General features: G+C 49.8%; 5 protein-coding genes across 5 annotated transcripts; 3 read left to right on the top strand and 2 right to left on the bottom strand.

Moving 5' to 3' along the window:
• Positions 1–563: 563 nt before the first annotated feature.
• Positions 564–970, top strand: IAQ61_009586 (uncharacterized protein; the record flags this gene model as incomplete). Its single annotated transcript, XM_003837975.2, has 2 exons — positions 564–654; positions 712–970. 2 exons carry the CDS (start codon positions 564–566, stop codon positions 930–932), a joined length of 312 nt encoding a protein of 103 aa, XP_003838023.2. The 3' UTR covers positions 933–970.
• A 4,070-nt stretch (positions 971–5,040) lies between these two features.
• On the bottom strand, positions 5,041–5,999 carry IAQ61_009585 (uncharacterized protein; the record flags this gene model as incomplete). Its single annotated transcript, XM_066098448.1, has 2 exons — positions 5,041–5,669; positions 5,756–5,999. 2 exons carry the CDS (start codon positions 5,997–5,999, stop codon positions 5,041–5,043), a joined length of 873 nt encoding a protein of 290 aa, XP_065951607.1.
• A 38-nt stretch (positions 6,000–6,037) lies between these two features.
• On the top strand, positions 6,038–7,658 carry IAQ61_009584 (uncharacterized protein; the record flags this gene model as incomplete). The annotated part of the gene is made up of 3 exons (XM_066098447.1): positions 6,038–6,366; positions 6,414–6,558; positions 6,608–7,658. Exons 1-3 carry the CDS (start codon positions 6,216–6,218, stop codon positions 7,656–7,658), a joined length of 1,347 nt encoding a protein of 448 aa, XP_065951606.1. The 5' UTR covers positions 6,038–6,215.
• An 880-nt stretch (positions 7,659–8,538) lies between these two features.
• On the top strand, positions 8,539–10,300 carry PIL1 (Eisosome core component; the record flags this gene model as incomplete). The annotated part of the gene is made up of 5 exons (XM_066098446.1): positions 8,539–8,656; positions 8,914–9,047; positions 9,106–9,289; positions 9,338–9,650; positions 9,698–10,300. 5 exons carry the CDS (start codon positions 8,539–8,541, stop codon positions 10,002–10,004), a joined length of 1,056 nt encoding a protein of 351 aa, XP_065951605.1. The 3' UTR covers positions 10,005–10,300.
• Positions 10,301–10,502: 202 nt separating this feature from the next.
• Positions 10,503–12,566, bottom strand: IAQ61_009582 (uncharacterized protein; the record flags this gene model as incomplete). The annotated part of the gene is made up of 4 exons (XM_003837979.2): positions 10,503–11,473; positions 11,576–12,092; positions 12,197–12,360; positions 12,497–12,566. The coding sequence occupies 4 exons, from the start codon at positions 12,564–12,566 to the stop codon at positions 10,503–10,505; spliced, it is 1,722 nt and encodes a 573-aa protein (XP_003838027.2).
• Between the last annotated feature and the right edge of the window lie 790 nt (positions 12,567–13,356).

The following is a 13,356-nucleotide window of genomic DNA, read 5'->3' as shown; positions in this document are numbered from 1 at the left end:
TATGCCGATAAGGATTGCCGAATTCTGACAAGACTTTCCTTGGATTATATGAGTAGAATTAGTGGCCTGGGGACATTCAAATGCTTTGGTGGTAGGCATTTTTTGACTTTTGGGCCTTGGCAGGAATACCGGTGGGGGTATAACTTCACGTAGAAAAAACTCTTGAATGGCAGCATGGTACCGGTAGTACTACTGAAATTGGTTTCTACGCGTCATACTGACTAATATAGGCTTGCCTAAAACATCATGGAATTCTGTTCTTGGCGAGATTGTGGATCGTCGTCAGCATGAGATGTTGATAATCGATACGAGTCGGCCGATCACTGACCAGGCACGCTGCTGCAGGTACGTCACGAACTCCTCCGACGCTGCTGTGCCTCTTGCGAACTTGGGATGTGGCTTGCGCATATTTCGGACATCAACCGAGGAATGCAGCGCCACAAGCTTTTTCATGCACGGCGTGGCCGACGCTGGCGCAGTGATGCTTTCGCAAAACAGAATCGAGTCGTGTGCTGAAAGAAGCAAGTCCAAGCGTAGGTACATGTCCTAATGGGCGGTACTGTATGAATCAAATGCCCGGGATAGGTGGCCAACAGCCCAAGGACTCGGAGCGCGCCATTCGCGAAGCCACAGCTGAATCAGCGCAACAGGATCGTAAGCATTACGTGCCATGAGGCGCTCCATTCATGTTTGTGGCTGACCGGAAGGTAGGCAGAGATTACTACCAGGCAGATCGCCGTCAGATCGCCTGGGCTGATGTTCAGGTCTCATTTCCACCTGATGAACCACCGGATTTTGCGGAGTCGGCGTCCATGGCTTTGGGAATCAATCTTTGCCCCCCATGTCGAGGCCCCATCTGTGGCGCTGTCTCTCCCGATGAGGACTATGGTTCAGCTTGTGAGGCTGCTACTGTAGAACACAGAAGTTTGTAGGCAAAGTGCCTACTACTTAGGGGTTTCTTGGGAAGCCGTGTGAGTATGGTTATCTACATGTACTCACTAATTGCTTACATAGTAGTACAAAGTGAGTTTAATGAGCACACCATATATACGAGATATAGGTAAGCACTATACCTGCGATTAGCAGAGAATAGCATACCTGTTTGCTGAGATGAAATTTCATGCAGCATTACACGAAGACATTGTGATCCATAAAATACCCATGGTACCTTTTTTGCTTCTGTCTTTGTCTAGAACAGGAAAGCGCTGACATGCATGCCTGATCGCCTGGTTTTGCCGATTATGCTCTGAATACTAGACGGCTAAGGTAGCTTTTTAAGAGAGGAATGAAGAAGGAAAGAAAGCACTTTTGATTAGCTCCAAGCTCTTCACGCCACAATAATTATGGTTGGGTTGAAAATAGCAATCGCTGTCACCGCTCAAGCACCCAGGGATACTAGACGCGAACGGCACACGAAGCTAATGTGTTCACTCTGTTCATCAAGCTCGACAGGGATCCCAAAGGATTAGACAGGAAACAGGTTAATGTTGTGCTGTCGATTCAAGCGTTCCAAGATGGTTCACATTAGTGATCATGAATTAAGAGGTACCTCCTGACGGTAGTGCGAGAGTAGATCTTGGGACTAATTGTTGGAGCACTCGTCCAATTTTGGCTTGAAGACATATCATCCCGGAACATCGTGTAGAACAGTCTTGTCAGGCCGTCGCGCCAAGGACCTACAAGTAAGATCTTTGCCAACTAGGATGGTGCAAATACTTGTCTATCAGTACCTTGAGACGCAAGCTATTCATCTAAGCTACCATCTGCTCCTACTGAACACATCGTTCACTAAACTCGATATACTATATCTTACATGTAGGCAATTCTCTGAGAAGTCACGTCAGCTTAGTCTCTTGTGAATAGAATAGCTAGGACCATGTTCACGGCAGATTTCGAGCCTATGGTTGACGATTAGCTTTGTCTACCTTGAAGTATAGCGAGCTCCTTTGCAGGAGCTACTTGCACCCTATGTTGAGTCTCTAGCTGACCTTGTGTCTTAGGAGAATTCATTGTTTCTTTTGTTATGACAGAAGAGCTAGAACTAGATTCCTATTGGCCTTTAGTTTGTAAATTAGCTCTAGGTTTGCATCCCGAATAGCGATCTAGTACATATAGGAAAAAACAGGTGTACATAAGATAATCACGACGGTCCTAAATGGATTAAGTAGAGGGGTGTTCCACAGAATTTACGAACAGGGTAAATGTTCTAATGATATACCTCTATATGTAGTTGTAGCAGGTGTTTGATTTCAGGTCATAAGTGTATAAACAAGTTTACTTGTATACATTCTACGCTATGATAAGGTTCATGTTTTCACGCTATGCGCACTGTGACATAATAAGAAGTCTTAATATATTACTAGTACGCTTTCTTACCGTAAGGGGGTAGAAGTGGTAGAGGTAAGAGAAGGTTGAGAGAAGGGCGGAGGTATATATACTAGAATAGTAAGTAAGAAGCTACTATACACAGGTAGTAGTATCATCACGTTATACTAGTAAAAAGATAGAAGTAGAAGTAAAGGTAGATTATTAAAGGAGTGTCCTAGGAATTAGAATCCCTCTTTACATTGTCTTCATTAAAGTGCATCACTTTATAGTTTACTCTAGATAAATATAATTTAAGTAAACCTGTTCCGAACTGTAGTGTACTGCGGCAAATCAAGAGAAAGTGGAGCAGCTATCAAGTGAACCCAGTTGGGGAAGCTATTATAGTTGCGATTCAGATTCTGCAATGGTCGAAAATCAAGTGGGCTAAAAGAAGAGCTTTCCTTCATTTCTTAGAAGTAACACATCAAATTTTTCTACTGGAATATACCAGAAGCTCATAATACAAGGTTTCCAACTCAATCATCTTTGTCCAAATCGACGCGCTCTGAGCCTGAGGCCTCGTCTCCCTTCAAAGCTTAATGAAAAGGCACTGTTTCAACTGTAGACCAGTCTTCAGGGTTCTCCCTATCTCCGAAGATTTTAAGTGCCCGCAGCAACAATTTGTACGAAGGGTGCCTGTTGCCCTGATGTGAGTGTTCCATTAAGGACACAGTGTACGATCTACGATCTATGTAATGATCAGGAAAACCAGCTACTGTCCCCATAATACGAGTACCGAGCACCTCAGTCGTATTAGTGGCCGTCGAGTTCACCGGTACAACATCAACGCGAAACATCTCTGTGCCCATTACAAATTGCACCTGAACAGTGGGAAGATCAACATCATCGCTCGCGTTGGCGGAAATGAAGAAGCGAGTGTTTTCGGGTAGTCGAGACCCGGAAGTAGACGATAAGATAGGTATGTCTTGCGTCAAGAGTGTCGAATGACTTCATAGCTGCTGCGACACCAAGATATGGGATACAGAGGTTTTCTCCAGAGGAGGCGTTGATAACCATGTATCCGCTGTAAACGGGTAATCGTTCGGCATCAAATAAATAAAGTGTAGGCAAGCACTTTACATGTAGGTGGTAATATACTATCTTTATGTCATACAGAGGATCCACATAGGCATTTAATATAATTCTTAGCACTTGCTAGTTCCTATAGCATGCATTCCAGCTTTTAACTAAAGGTATAGGTCAGTTGTAACACCCAAATGTGAAAGGATGCAAACTAAGGGGTCTACCCTCTCACTCTTAGATACAGGCGTTGTGATGTCTCTATTCTAGTCTTTCAGTCACATCCTCACCGCTTGTTAATGAGTTATTACCTATAGCAACAACTAAATGTCTAATTACAAGTGCGCTGCACTATTCTTTAACACCTATGCTTAGACAAAGCCTAATCTTCTATGAACAGGCAACTGGGTGTAAAGAGTCGATTTAATTTGCTAATAGTGAGTTCAAAATTGTTACGCTGATCTATTTGAGGCCTTGTTAAGTAAGATGATAACTATGAGCAGCGCTTCTACCGCCTCCGGCAATGATGTCCATCATATTCACCTAGTCCCACAGTTTTGTTACGTTCTAAACGGTATGTCTTCAACTGGCTAGCTTTTGTTCGCAACTGCTAAATACGGGTTAGGAGAACATCGAGTAGTAGCAGACTGCTCACACTGTGACTCTAACCTGGGAATTACTCTCAAGTGCATACGTAAGGATAACTTGCTTTTGTTTCCGTCATTTATATATCTTAATGTGCCATATTACTCAAGGTTTTGGATTCACTAACAGGGTCTACAGTCGATATCACTTCCACGACGCAGAAATGGTGCATAAAATTAGGCAGCACTTGTGGCCTTGGCCCAGGCGATGATATCCAGGAGTATAAATAAAGGAAGAAGATTTATGCGAGTGGGTGCAAGTACTGTGTCATGGTACATATTAATGGGGGTGGAAAGGAGAATTTAGTGATGCGTGCGGGTTTCAATAGTCTCATCACGGTCTCAACCACACTGCTTCCCACCAGCATCGAACATTGATATCAGGCGCGTCTTCCTTGCTGTGATAATCTCCATGTCTATTACCACCGCTTACGGCCGAACAGTATATTCCCCAGAATACTAATGTGTGACTCAGGATGTGAAGGGTGTCAGGGGTATGTCTTAACCCAAGCCACATAAAATTTAGCCATGATGATTGAATACAGTTTATGTGAACGTTCCCTCGCAAGAATGTGTACTAGAAATCTTTTTTTTGGCTAATAGGTTGTGCAGTGGAAACAACTTCTCATGTACAGAACCGGTGCGGGATCAGCCACGAGCTAGAACCTTGGGGTCTGCATCCTTAGATCAAGGAGACTCTGTTTCACGGGGAGCAGGTTATGGGGTCAGTCACAAGAGGATGATATTTTCCAATAGAATGTAGTCTGGATTAACCCTGTCATAGAACTAATATCATGGATGAATCGGGTTAAAACAAGTACCAAACGATCATATGTCTATGCATGGCTATCTTACCGGGCAGGGCGTTTACTCGACGAGGTAGTAGGAAGCAGGTTGTCAGGATAACGAGATAAACAAAGCGAAACTATTCGTTATTCGGTCACGCCGTAATTGGGTTCTTAGACAGATTTTCAGAGTAGGGTTTCGCAGAATGAGAAAGTCTATGCATTCAATCGTCATCTGCGTCGAACTGCTCCGCAACAGCTTGGGTCGATACCCATGCCTCCATCATTTGGCTAGACTGTGAGGCCGCAGTGGGGCCACCTGCTCGACTTTTGACGCCACGACGCTTCACCACCAGACACAGAATATGTCCGTATATACTAAATCCGTCATAAGATGTATTGAGTCCGAGTTTCTTCTTATCGTCGTTTGGTGGCGTATCGTTGTCTACGTCCTGGTCTGTATGACCAGCACTCTGACCTGATTTGCCTCGTCCCGCAGGAGGATCATCGAAGAACATGTCCGAGCTATCGCTTTCGCTCGATACAGTCACTGTGTCTGACATGGTACGACCACTGCGTGCAGATCGCCTAGATCGTCTGGGCTGCTTATCAGCTTCGGGGATATCAGCAAGATTTATTGCTTTGTCGTCTTCGTCCTCTTCTCTGATCACAATCGCTTGTGCGGGATCCTCATTGACTATGACTGGCTGGTCGCTTGTGCCTGTGGCAAGCCAATTCGTCAGCTTTCCCGAATTACTCTGAATCCGGGCCTTGTCCTTGAAGATCTTTTGCTTCGTTAAGACGGAGTGGCGAGAAGACAGCTCTGTCAGGAATACTGAAACTTCGAAATCATCTAACCTAGCGTTAGCTGAACCATCGAACTGTTCGACAGCCAATGCTAATGGGTTTTGTCTCGGTGCACTGATGTGCTTGACATACCTTCAACCACGACATCCTTGACGCCCTTCTTCTTCGCTTTGGCACTTCCCTTCCCTTTGCCTCTTTCATTCTCTTCGCGGAGTTTTGGGAGAACGAGGGGTCGTATGGCTTGGATGACGCGTGGAAGGGCAGGATCACCTCGTTTCAGCAGCCATGCCTCTGCATCTGCGGGCCGGTCCAGGTAAATGCGTACTTCAAGGACCGAGTGTTTTGTAATTCGGAGATATCGCCTGAGCGGTGCCATAATGTCGATGCTATGTGAGGGTCATTTGATGTTCCATAGCAGCAAGGGCCGAGGTTGCCGCGTGACATCCATGTTGGCAGCCCTCGAGGCGCGATGATGCGTGATCACGTGCCAGCGTAATGACGCTAGAACTCTGATTTTGGCATCAATCACCGGTGGTCGACCATATTCCCCGCAACGACACCCCGCCATCACACCCGCTGCAAACCCAGGAGCATGGTTCTAGAGCTTCACGTGTGGGGTCCAGCTTTTGGCCTGCCCTCAATTGAACCAGAGTGTATAGCTACCATAGCCTATTGCCAGCAAGTGCTTGCAAAAGGGCAATGGTCACTGGTAGCCGAACACGTTCCGTCTGTTGGTATTACTGGTATGTCACATGTCTATAGATTCTGTAGCCTGGTCTCATATAAGTAGAGAGTCTCCCAATCTTGTTCGACGACGGCATTGCAACAGCCTCAGGATTCGAGGATATAGTCGCATACCTTCGCAATCACCCCACGGCTGCCACCCATGACCTCGACGCCAAGCTGTCAAGTCGACAGCGAACCGACAGAATAGCGTCAGTAACCGACAGAATACCTGGTTTACCTCTCTGATATTTAGAGTAGCTTTATTACCTTCTTACAGTCGACCGCGACCCCTCTGATCGACCTCTTGTTATATGTGTCGGCCGAGAACTATAGGACCGCGACTTCTACTGCATATACCGCTATATTGCCATGGTACGCCAATTACACAGTTCCACCTCGGCGTCGCGAACTGGCAAAAGCCAGGACGTCACACATGGGTTTGGGTAGTCTTGAAGTAGACATTACGGCCGAGGAAGCCTTTGCGCCAGGGCGCGGTACTGCATCGTCAGAATATGAGGCTGCCAAGCGGGCAGCTGGGATACCTAGCGATGGCACGCCCAGAGCTATGAGTATGGGCCGCGGGAAAGGCTTTGGTGGACTTTTGAGTGGTCCTGTATATGCTGCCCGGTTCAGACTTGACGCCATTTCAGATGAACTGCTGGGTCCGCTATCTGACCTCCTTGGCAAACATGATTATCTGTTCAGGGGATCTGCACCGTCGAGCCTGGATTGCCTGACATTTGGCTACCTTTCGCTACTGTACTACCCGTCCCTACCTCAAGCATGGGCCAAGGAGACTCTTGAAGCAAGATACCCACGCCTGGTAGAGTACATGCGAAGAATACGGCTGCATATCTTCCAAGACGATGTGACGGACCCATCTAAGGTATGGTCAGTCATGACAGGCTCCGCAGATGCTTCCCGAGGTATGCTCCTCCCTTGGCGGCCACGACGACAGGCGCTGGCATCCAGTGCAGTAGCCTGTACGCGAGAGATTCTGGGCAATGTCCCGTTGGTGTCCTTGGCATTTCAAAGACGGTCTTTTGTGGTCGAGGAGCGACAGAGCAGCATAGCACAACATGTCAAGTCCGAGCTGTGGTCGCCCTTAACCGTCAATGCCCTGGCGTGCACGACCGCAGCCTTTGCTATAGGACTGGTTACTCTCGCCGTTCACCACCGTCGCTCTCCACGAGAAGGCGCGCTTATTTTCTGGGCTCTGCGTCCTTCTGTGGGCCTTGGTGAGGCTGGTGATATACTCAGCGTCCTAGCACACCAGATGCCCAACGGGGCTTCGTTATCACTGTTGTGAAAGACGTAACTACAAGGCTGGAGCGCATTTTTGTACATGTGTAGCGACATGGCTAGCAATCTAGATACCCAATGAATTCCGATCACGACAGTCTCTCGCCGCGTACGGATATCGTTCAAGCTTGTGGCCGCCAACGTTCTTCGGCTCGACTCATTGGGCGGTGCCAACTAGTTGGAACTAGGCTGAGTGATTCAGCAAGGCTCGACCAGGACCAGCTCTGCTCTTTAGCGCGGTTTGGCAATGGGCGTCCATTCCCCATCCGTGATCATCAGGTACCACGTCACAGATGGGCCGGGAGCACTCATAACCGCCGCGCCAGCCAGCGCCGCCATACATGGTCGCCCTAATTTGGTGTGTCTTTGCAAACAAGGCACAGCGTCTCGATCCGGAGAGGATTTCCTTTTTCCCTCTGTGGGTATGCATATCGATGAAGCAATGCAGAGCTGCAGCATGGAGGTGATGGGACTGACGGTCCACGAGAGCCCTACGAGTTTGTTACAGGCAGTAGATGGGAAGAAATCAGCCAGACATGCCATGTGTGACTACAGACTATACTCATCTGGGCAATGCACGACGAACTGTGACAGGTTTGCGCAAAGGGATGATGATGATGATGCGACAGACAGATTGGGCAAGGCGAAGGCGTTCGGTGGACTCGCGCGGAGCTGCCGCCATGATCTGCAAAAGTGGGGCGACTGACGTCAACAAACCCTGAGATCAAAAGCAGTGGCCTGGCCTTTCATCCACCACGACCTCCACCTCTGCGCCTTCCCCTAAACATATCCATCCTCCACCTCACACGTGCAATTTGCAACCTCTCGACTGCGATCACAACCAAAAAACACATCAACATTAGACGACCCGCACACATCCGACAAACATGCATCGTACTTACAGCATGCGCCAATCTCGCGCGCCCACGGCGTCGCAGATTCAGAGCCCCCCGCCTCCAACCTCTTCGACAAAGACGGGGCGCTTCTTCGGCAAGGCCAACATTGGTATGTCCTGTCAGAGATGATGATTGCATGCTTCATTCTATTCTACCTTGATCAAACGCGCCCGTGTCAAGCTTCATACTCGATGCGGATGTGGTGTAGTGTTGTGGGTCGCATGCATTACATAACATACCAGAGAGCTGCAGCCTGATGTGACAAGGGGCATCATTATTCATCTTGAATGTCTACGGATAACAAAGATGATGTTCAAAAGACCTTTCCGCATCGTTTACAATGCTGACTTCGACTTTGCTCCCTAGGCCATACCTTCCGCCACAAGTCCGCAGGCGCCTTCGGTCCCGATCTTGCCAAAAAGCTCTCACAATTAGTCAAGATGGAGAAGAATGTCATGCGTAGTATGGAGTTGGTTTCTAGGGAGCGCATGGAGGTTGCTGTAAGTCTATCTTGACAACTTCAACCTGATTTCATACGTGCTAATCGCTTCAAAACAGCAACAACTCTCAATTTGGGGAGAGGCATGCGACGACGACGTCTCTGACGTCACCGACAAACTTGGTGTCCTTATCTATGAGATTGGCGAGCTCGAGGACCAGTACGTCGACCGTTATGACCAATACCGTGTGACCATCAAGAGCATCCGCAACATTGAGGCGTCTGTCCAACCCAGCCGTGACCGTAAGTGCTTATCAGATACGCAGAACGACGTCCACTGAACCTCTATAGGCAAGCAGAAGATCACCGACCAAATTGCTCAGCTCAAATACAAGGAGCCCAACTCCCCCAAAATCGTTGTCCTTGAGCAGGAGCTCGTCCGTGCTGAAGCCGAGTCCCTCGTTGCTGAGGCTCAGCTCTCCAATATCACCCGTGAGAAGCTGAAGGCTGCATTCAATTACCAGTTCGATGCCATGCGCGAGCACTGCGAGAAGCTCGCCATCATTGCCGGTTACGGAAAGCACCTGCTCGAGCTCGTCGACGATACCCCTGTGACACCTGGAGAGACTCGCCAGGCCTACGACGGCTACGAGGCTAGCAAGGCGTATGTAGCCAGACTATGCTTCCTCAACCTCAGCTAACATGTGGCAGTATCATCCAAGATTGCGAGGATGCCCTTACCAACTGGGTTTCGCAGAACGCCTCCGTCTCGGCCAAGCTTTCCCAGCGATCACGCACTCTGTCCCAGCGCCGTCGCAACCAGAACCGCAACCGCGGTGAGGGTGTAGATCTCTCAGGTCAGGACCAGGAGCTCGAAGGAAGGGAATCTGGTCTCTGGATTCCTGCCTCAGAGCACCAAGGTAACGGCTACGAGGAGAACGACCTTGATGATGACATCAACTCCACCGTTGCCAGCGAGCAACGTGGCCGCGAAGATGAGCGTGTCGTTGCTGCCTAAACTACGCGCTGACATTGTGTAGCGATGCGCTCCATGTCTTCTAATGATTCGTCTTCGCGGTGGCAGACGATGTATACCCCTGACGGAGCAATTGTTGACAGTCTGGTTCTTGACCCGGCGAATGAGTCTAATGTAGCTTTGGCTATATAAAGGACATGTTGGATTTTCCCCGAAATTATGAAGGCTCTTCAGGAGTTACGTCCACGACACGCCACTTGTTTTTATGATTCCGCGATGCGGCACGTTAGAGACTCCTAGCAGTAATTGTGTAATTGGTTAATCCGCTAATTGTTACATGTGCGTGTTGATGCTCCATGTGTCGTATGTGACCCCAGATGCTTCTACCATACAGGACCAGTCATACGAAGAGAACCGCACATTCCCATATGTTGCTTGACTTTGTCATGATTGCACTTTCAAATATCTACAAGAAGATCTACTCGTCTCTCTTTCCACCGCAAAGAATCTTACCCAAGCGTATCTACAACCTTCCGCAAGTTAAACGGTAACAGTAAACTCAACACTATTTCCCGGCTCCCTCGGATAAAAGTCAATCGTAAACACCGTCGTCTTGCCCCCCGCCCTCACGGCATCAAACACCGCCGCCTTCAACTTGATATGGTCAGCCTCCCAATCAAAGTGACCATTATACGTCAACCGTGCCTGCTGCAGCTCCGGCAGCCACTGCGTCCAGTCATCCACAAGATAGGTACCATCGCTCTTGAGCGCCTTGATAGCTGCCGGCCTATTCTGGCCCGCCCACTGAATCGGAATACGGAAGTCTGTGCCCGCGGCCGGCAGCGTCGTAGACGTGATGCCAATGGTGGGCGTGCTGTATTTGAGAATATTGACGGTGAGGGCGGCCCCGCGGTTAAACGTCAGCGTGAGGTTTGCGAGGGAGCCGGTGGGTGCGTCTGGAGTGAGCACGGTCTCGAGGAAGGAAGAGGCAAAAGTGATGGATTCCCCGGCTACGCGGTAATCTTTGTCGCGCGTGAGTTTGGTGCTGCCGAGCGCAATGTCGGAGAGAGTGTTCCCGTTGAAGAGGAAGGGGAGGGTGGTGTCGGCTACAGACTCGTTGGCACGGTGGTACAGGTACGCAGAGCTCTTTTGCGTCGTGGCCCCGTCGGTCGTGCTGTCTGGCAGGGCGTTGGCATCACCCTTGACGGCGTTGCGGTAGATATCCATTGCCACTTCGTCCCGCCAGACATGCGTTGCGCGGTTGAGGAAGTCGGCGCCATTGTCCCAGAGCACGGTTGCGGTGTTGTATTTTGCGGCTGTGCGGACGAAGAAGTCAAAGTAGCGCCAGCGGGCAGAGGTTTCGGTGGGTACGGGGGGAACTGCCCATTCACCGATTACAAGGGGTACGTCTGTGAAGTTTCCGCGGACGGCGGCGATGTCGGCTTCGAGGGCGGCTTTGTCGGCGGCAGAGCCCCAGGTTGTTTTGCCCCAGGCCGCGAAGACAAAGTCATCTTTTCAGGGGAAGGGGGGGAGTGTGTTAGCCAAGAAAGCACCTCGCATGCACCAAGGAAAAGATAGCGAGGGCCAGGGAATTGGGGGTTTGGGAAACTTACAAGGAGAGTAATAATGATACTGAATGCCCCACGGATTCTTATACTTTGACGCATCCGGCCTCTTAAACCAATTAATCGTCTTGTACCCATCCTCGCCAGCACCCACAAGCGTCACAACCCTCTTCCCATTGAACCCACCCGCCCGATTCACCTGCTCGAGCATAATCGTATTCAACCGATTCACCACGGCGCCATGTTCGGCCGTCGTCCCCGGAATTTCATTGATCGTCTCAAACGCAACCTTTTCGCTCACACAGGCCAGCTTGGTGCCGATTTGGTACCAGAGCGCGGCGACGCGCTCCTCGACCTGCGTGACGTTTGTCGAGGCCGAGGTCAGGTCGGCCCAGGTGGTGGAGTCGTGGTGGATGTTGACGATGATGTAGAAGTCGCGGGCGAGGGCCATGTCGATTACGTCGTTGACGCGTTGGAGCCAGGCTGGGTCGAGGGTCCAGGTTGGGGATTCGGTGGTGGAGTGGTAGGCCCATGTTACGGGGATGCGGACGGATTTGAAGCCAGCCTGTGTGGTTGTGTGAGTATTGGGGTGGAGGGTTGGATTAGAGGGGTCAATATGGACAGATGAATGGGGCATCAGGAGAGGTACGATAGTCGACACCCACTCACCTTTTTGACATCATCAAACGTCTCCGGCACAACAGGAGGATTATTCCAGTCGCCCTCGGTTCTGGTCGCATCCAGCGTGTTCCCCAGGTTCCAACCAGGATTCATATTCGCAAAGAAGGTATTGGCGGAGATATCCGTGAAGCTGGCGCTCGAGGGACATGTTACTATCGTGACGATTAGCTTTTAATTCCTCAATTGCGACATGTCCTCATTCTTCTGTTCAAGTATGTTTATGGATACCAGACCAGACCAGACAGCAACAAAGAGACACAACCTATCAAGCCAAAAAAAACCACCCACCTTGACCATCAGCCACCACTCCACCCAGCACCACCATAGCCGCCACAGCAGCCTTGCAAGAACCCTTCATCTTCATCACCAAAACAAATCCCCTTTTAGAAATTTTCCAAAGAGGTAAAAAGAAGACAAGGTAATTTGTACAACACGCACGTCCAACAAGACAAAAAACACCCTCCACGTCCCAACCGCACCCCTTCTATATATACCCGTTCAAAAACCCACCCACCACCCAGGTTCCAAATTGCATCTGTAATCCCAGGTCAACCCAGCACCCAGGTCCACACCCTTGTTCCTCCGGCACAATTCACCCCCCGTCGCTGCCGTCTTAGTCCGCCATAGATACAACATCTCCGTCCCCATACAACCCATCAAATCTATTACACAACGACCACATGGGACAGATACCTACAATACACCTAGCCTCCCGCCCCCCCCCCGCCGCCAACCCCTCTACCCCAAACCCTCACATACACTACACCCGACATCACCAGACCTCCAGCCCAGCCAGCGCGGCCCCGCAAGCGCCTTCTTCCTTTAATCAAAGAAGCAAAGTAAAGACGGGGCGAAAAGATCCTCAGATATACGACTCAATAACAGCTTATAGTGCCGGACGCTGCTGGGCTATGGATGCATCTGGAAGGCGACCGAAATATCACCGGTTTGAGGTGGTGTGTGTGCGTAGCGTGTGAGGGGGGAGGTAATATGGAGCGGGGACGGAGATGGAGGAAGGGTACGGTACTATGCTGTGTTTGTTTGGTGAGGCGGGAGGGCGAGCCGGGTGGGATAGTGGTTTGCTGGGTGTGGTGGTGTTGGGGTGTGGCGTCATGGTACGTACTGTGCTAGAGGCCAAGTGTTACACG

This window comes from Plenodomus lingam (assembly GCF_022343315.1).
Source record: "Plenodomus lingam strain CAN1 chromosome Unknown contig_6, whole genome shotgun sequence".
Lineage (NCBI taxonomy): Eukaryota > Fungi > Ascomycota > Dothideomycetes > Pleosporales > Leptosphaeriaceae > Plenodomus > Plenodomus lingam.
The sequence above is the reverse complement of the archived record's forward strand: the minus strand, read 5'-3'. Positions and strand labels throughout refer to the sequence as shown.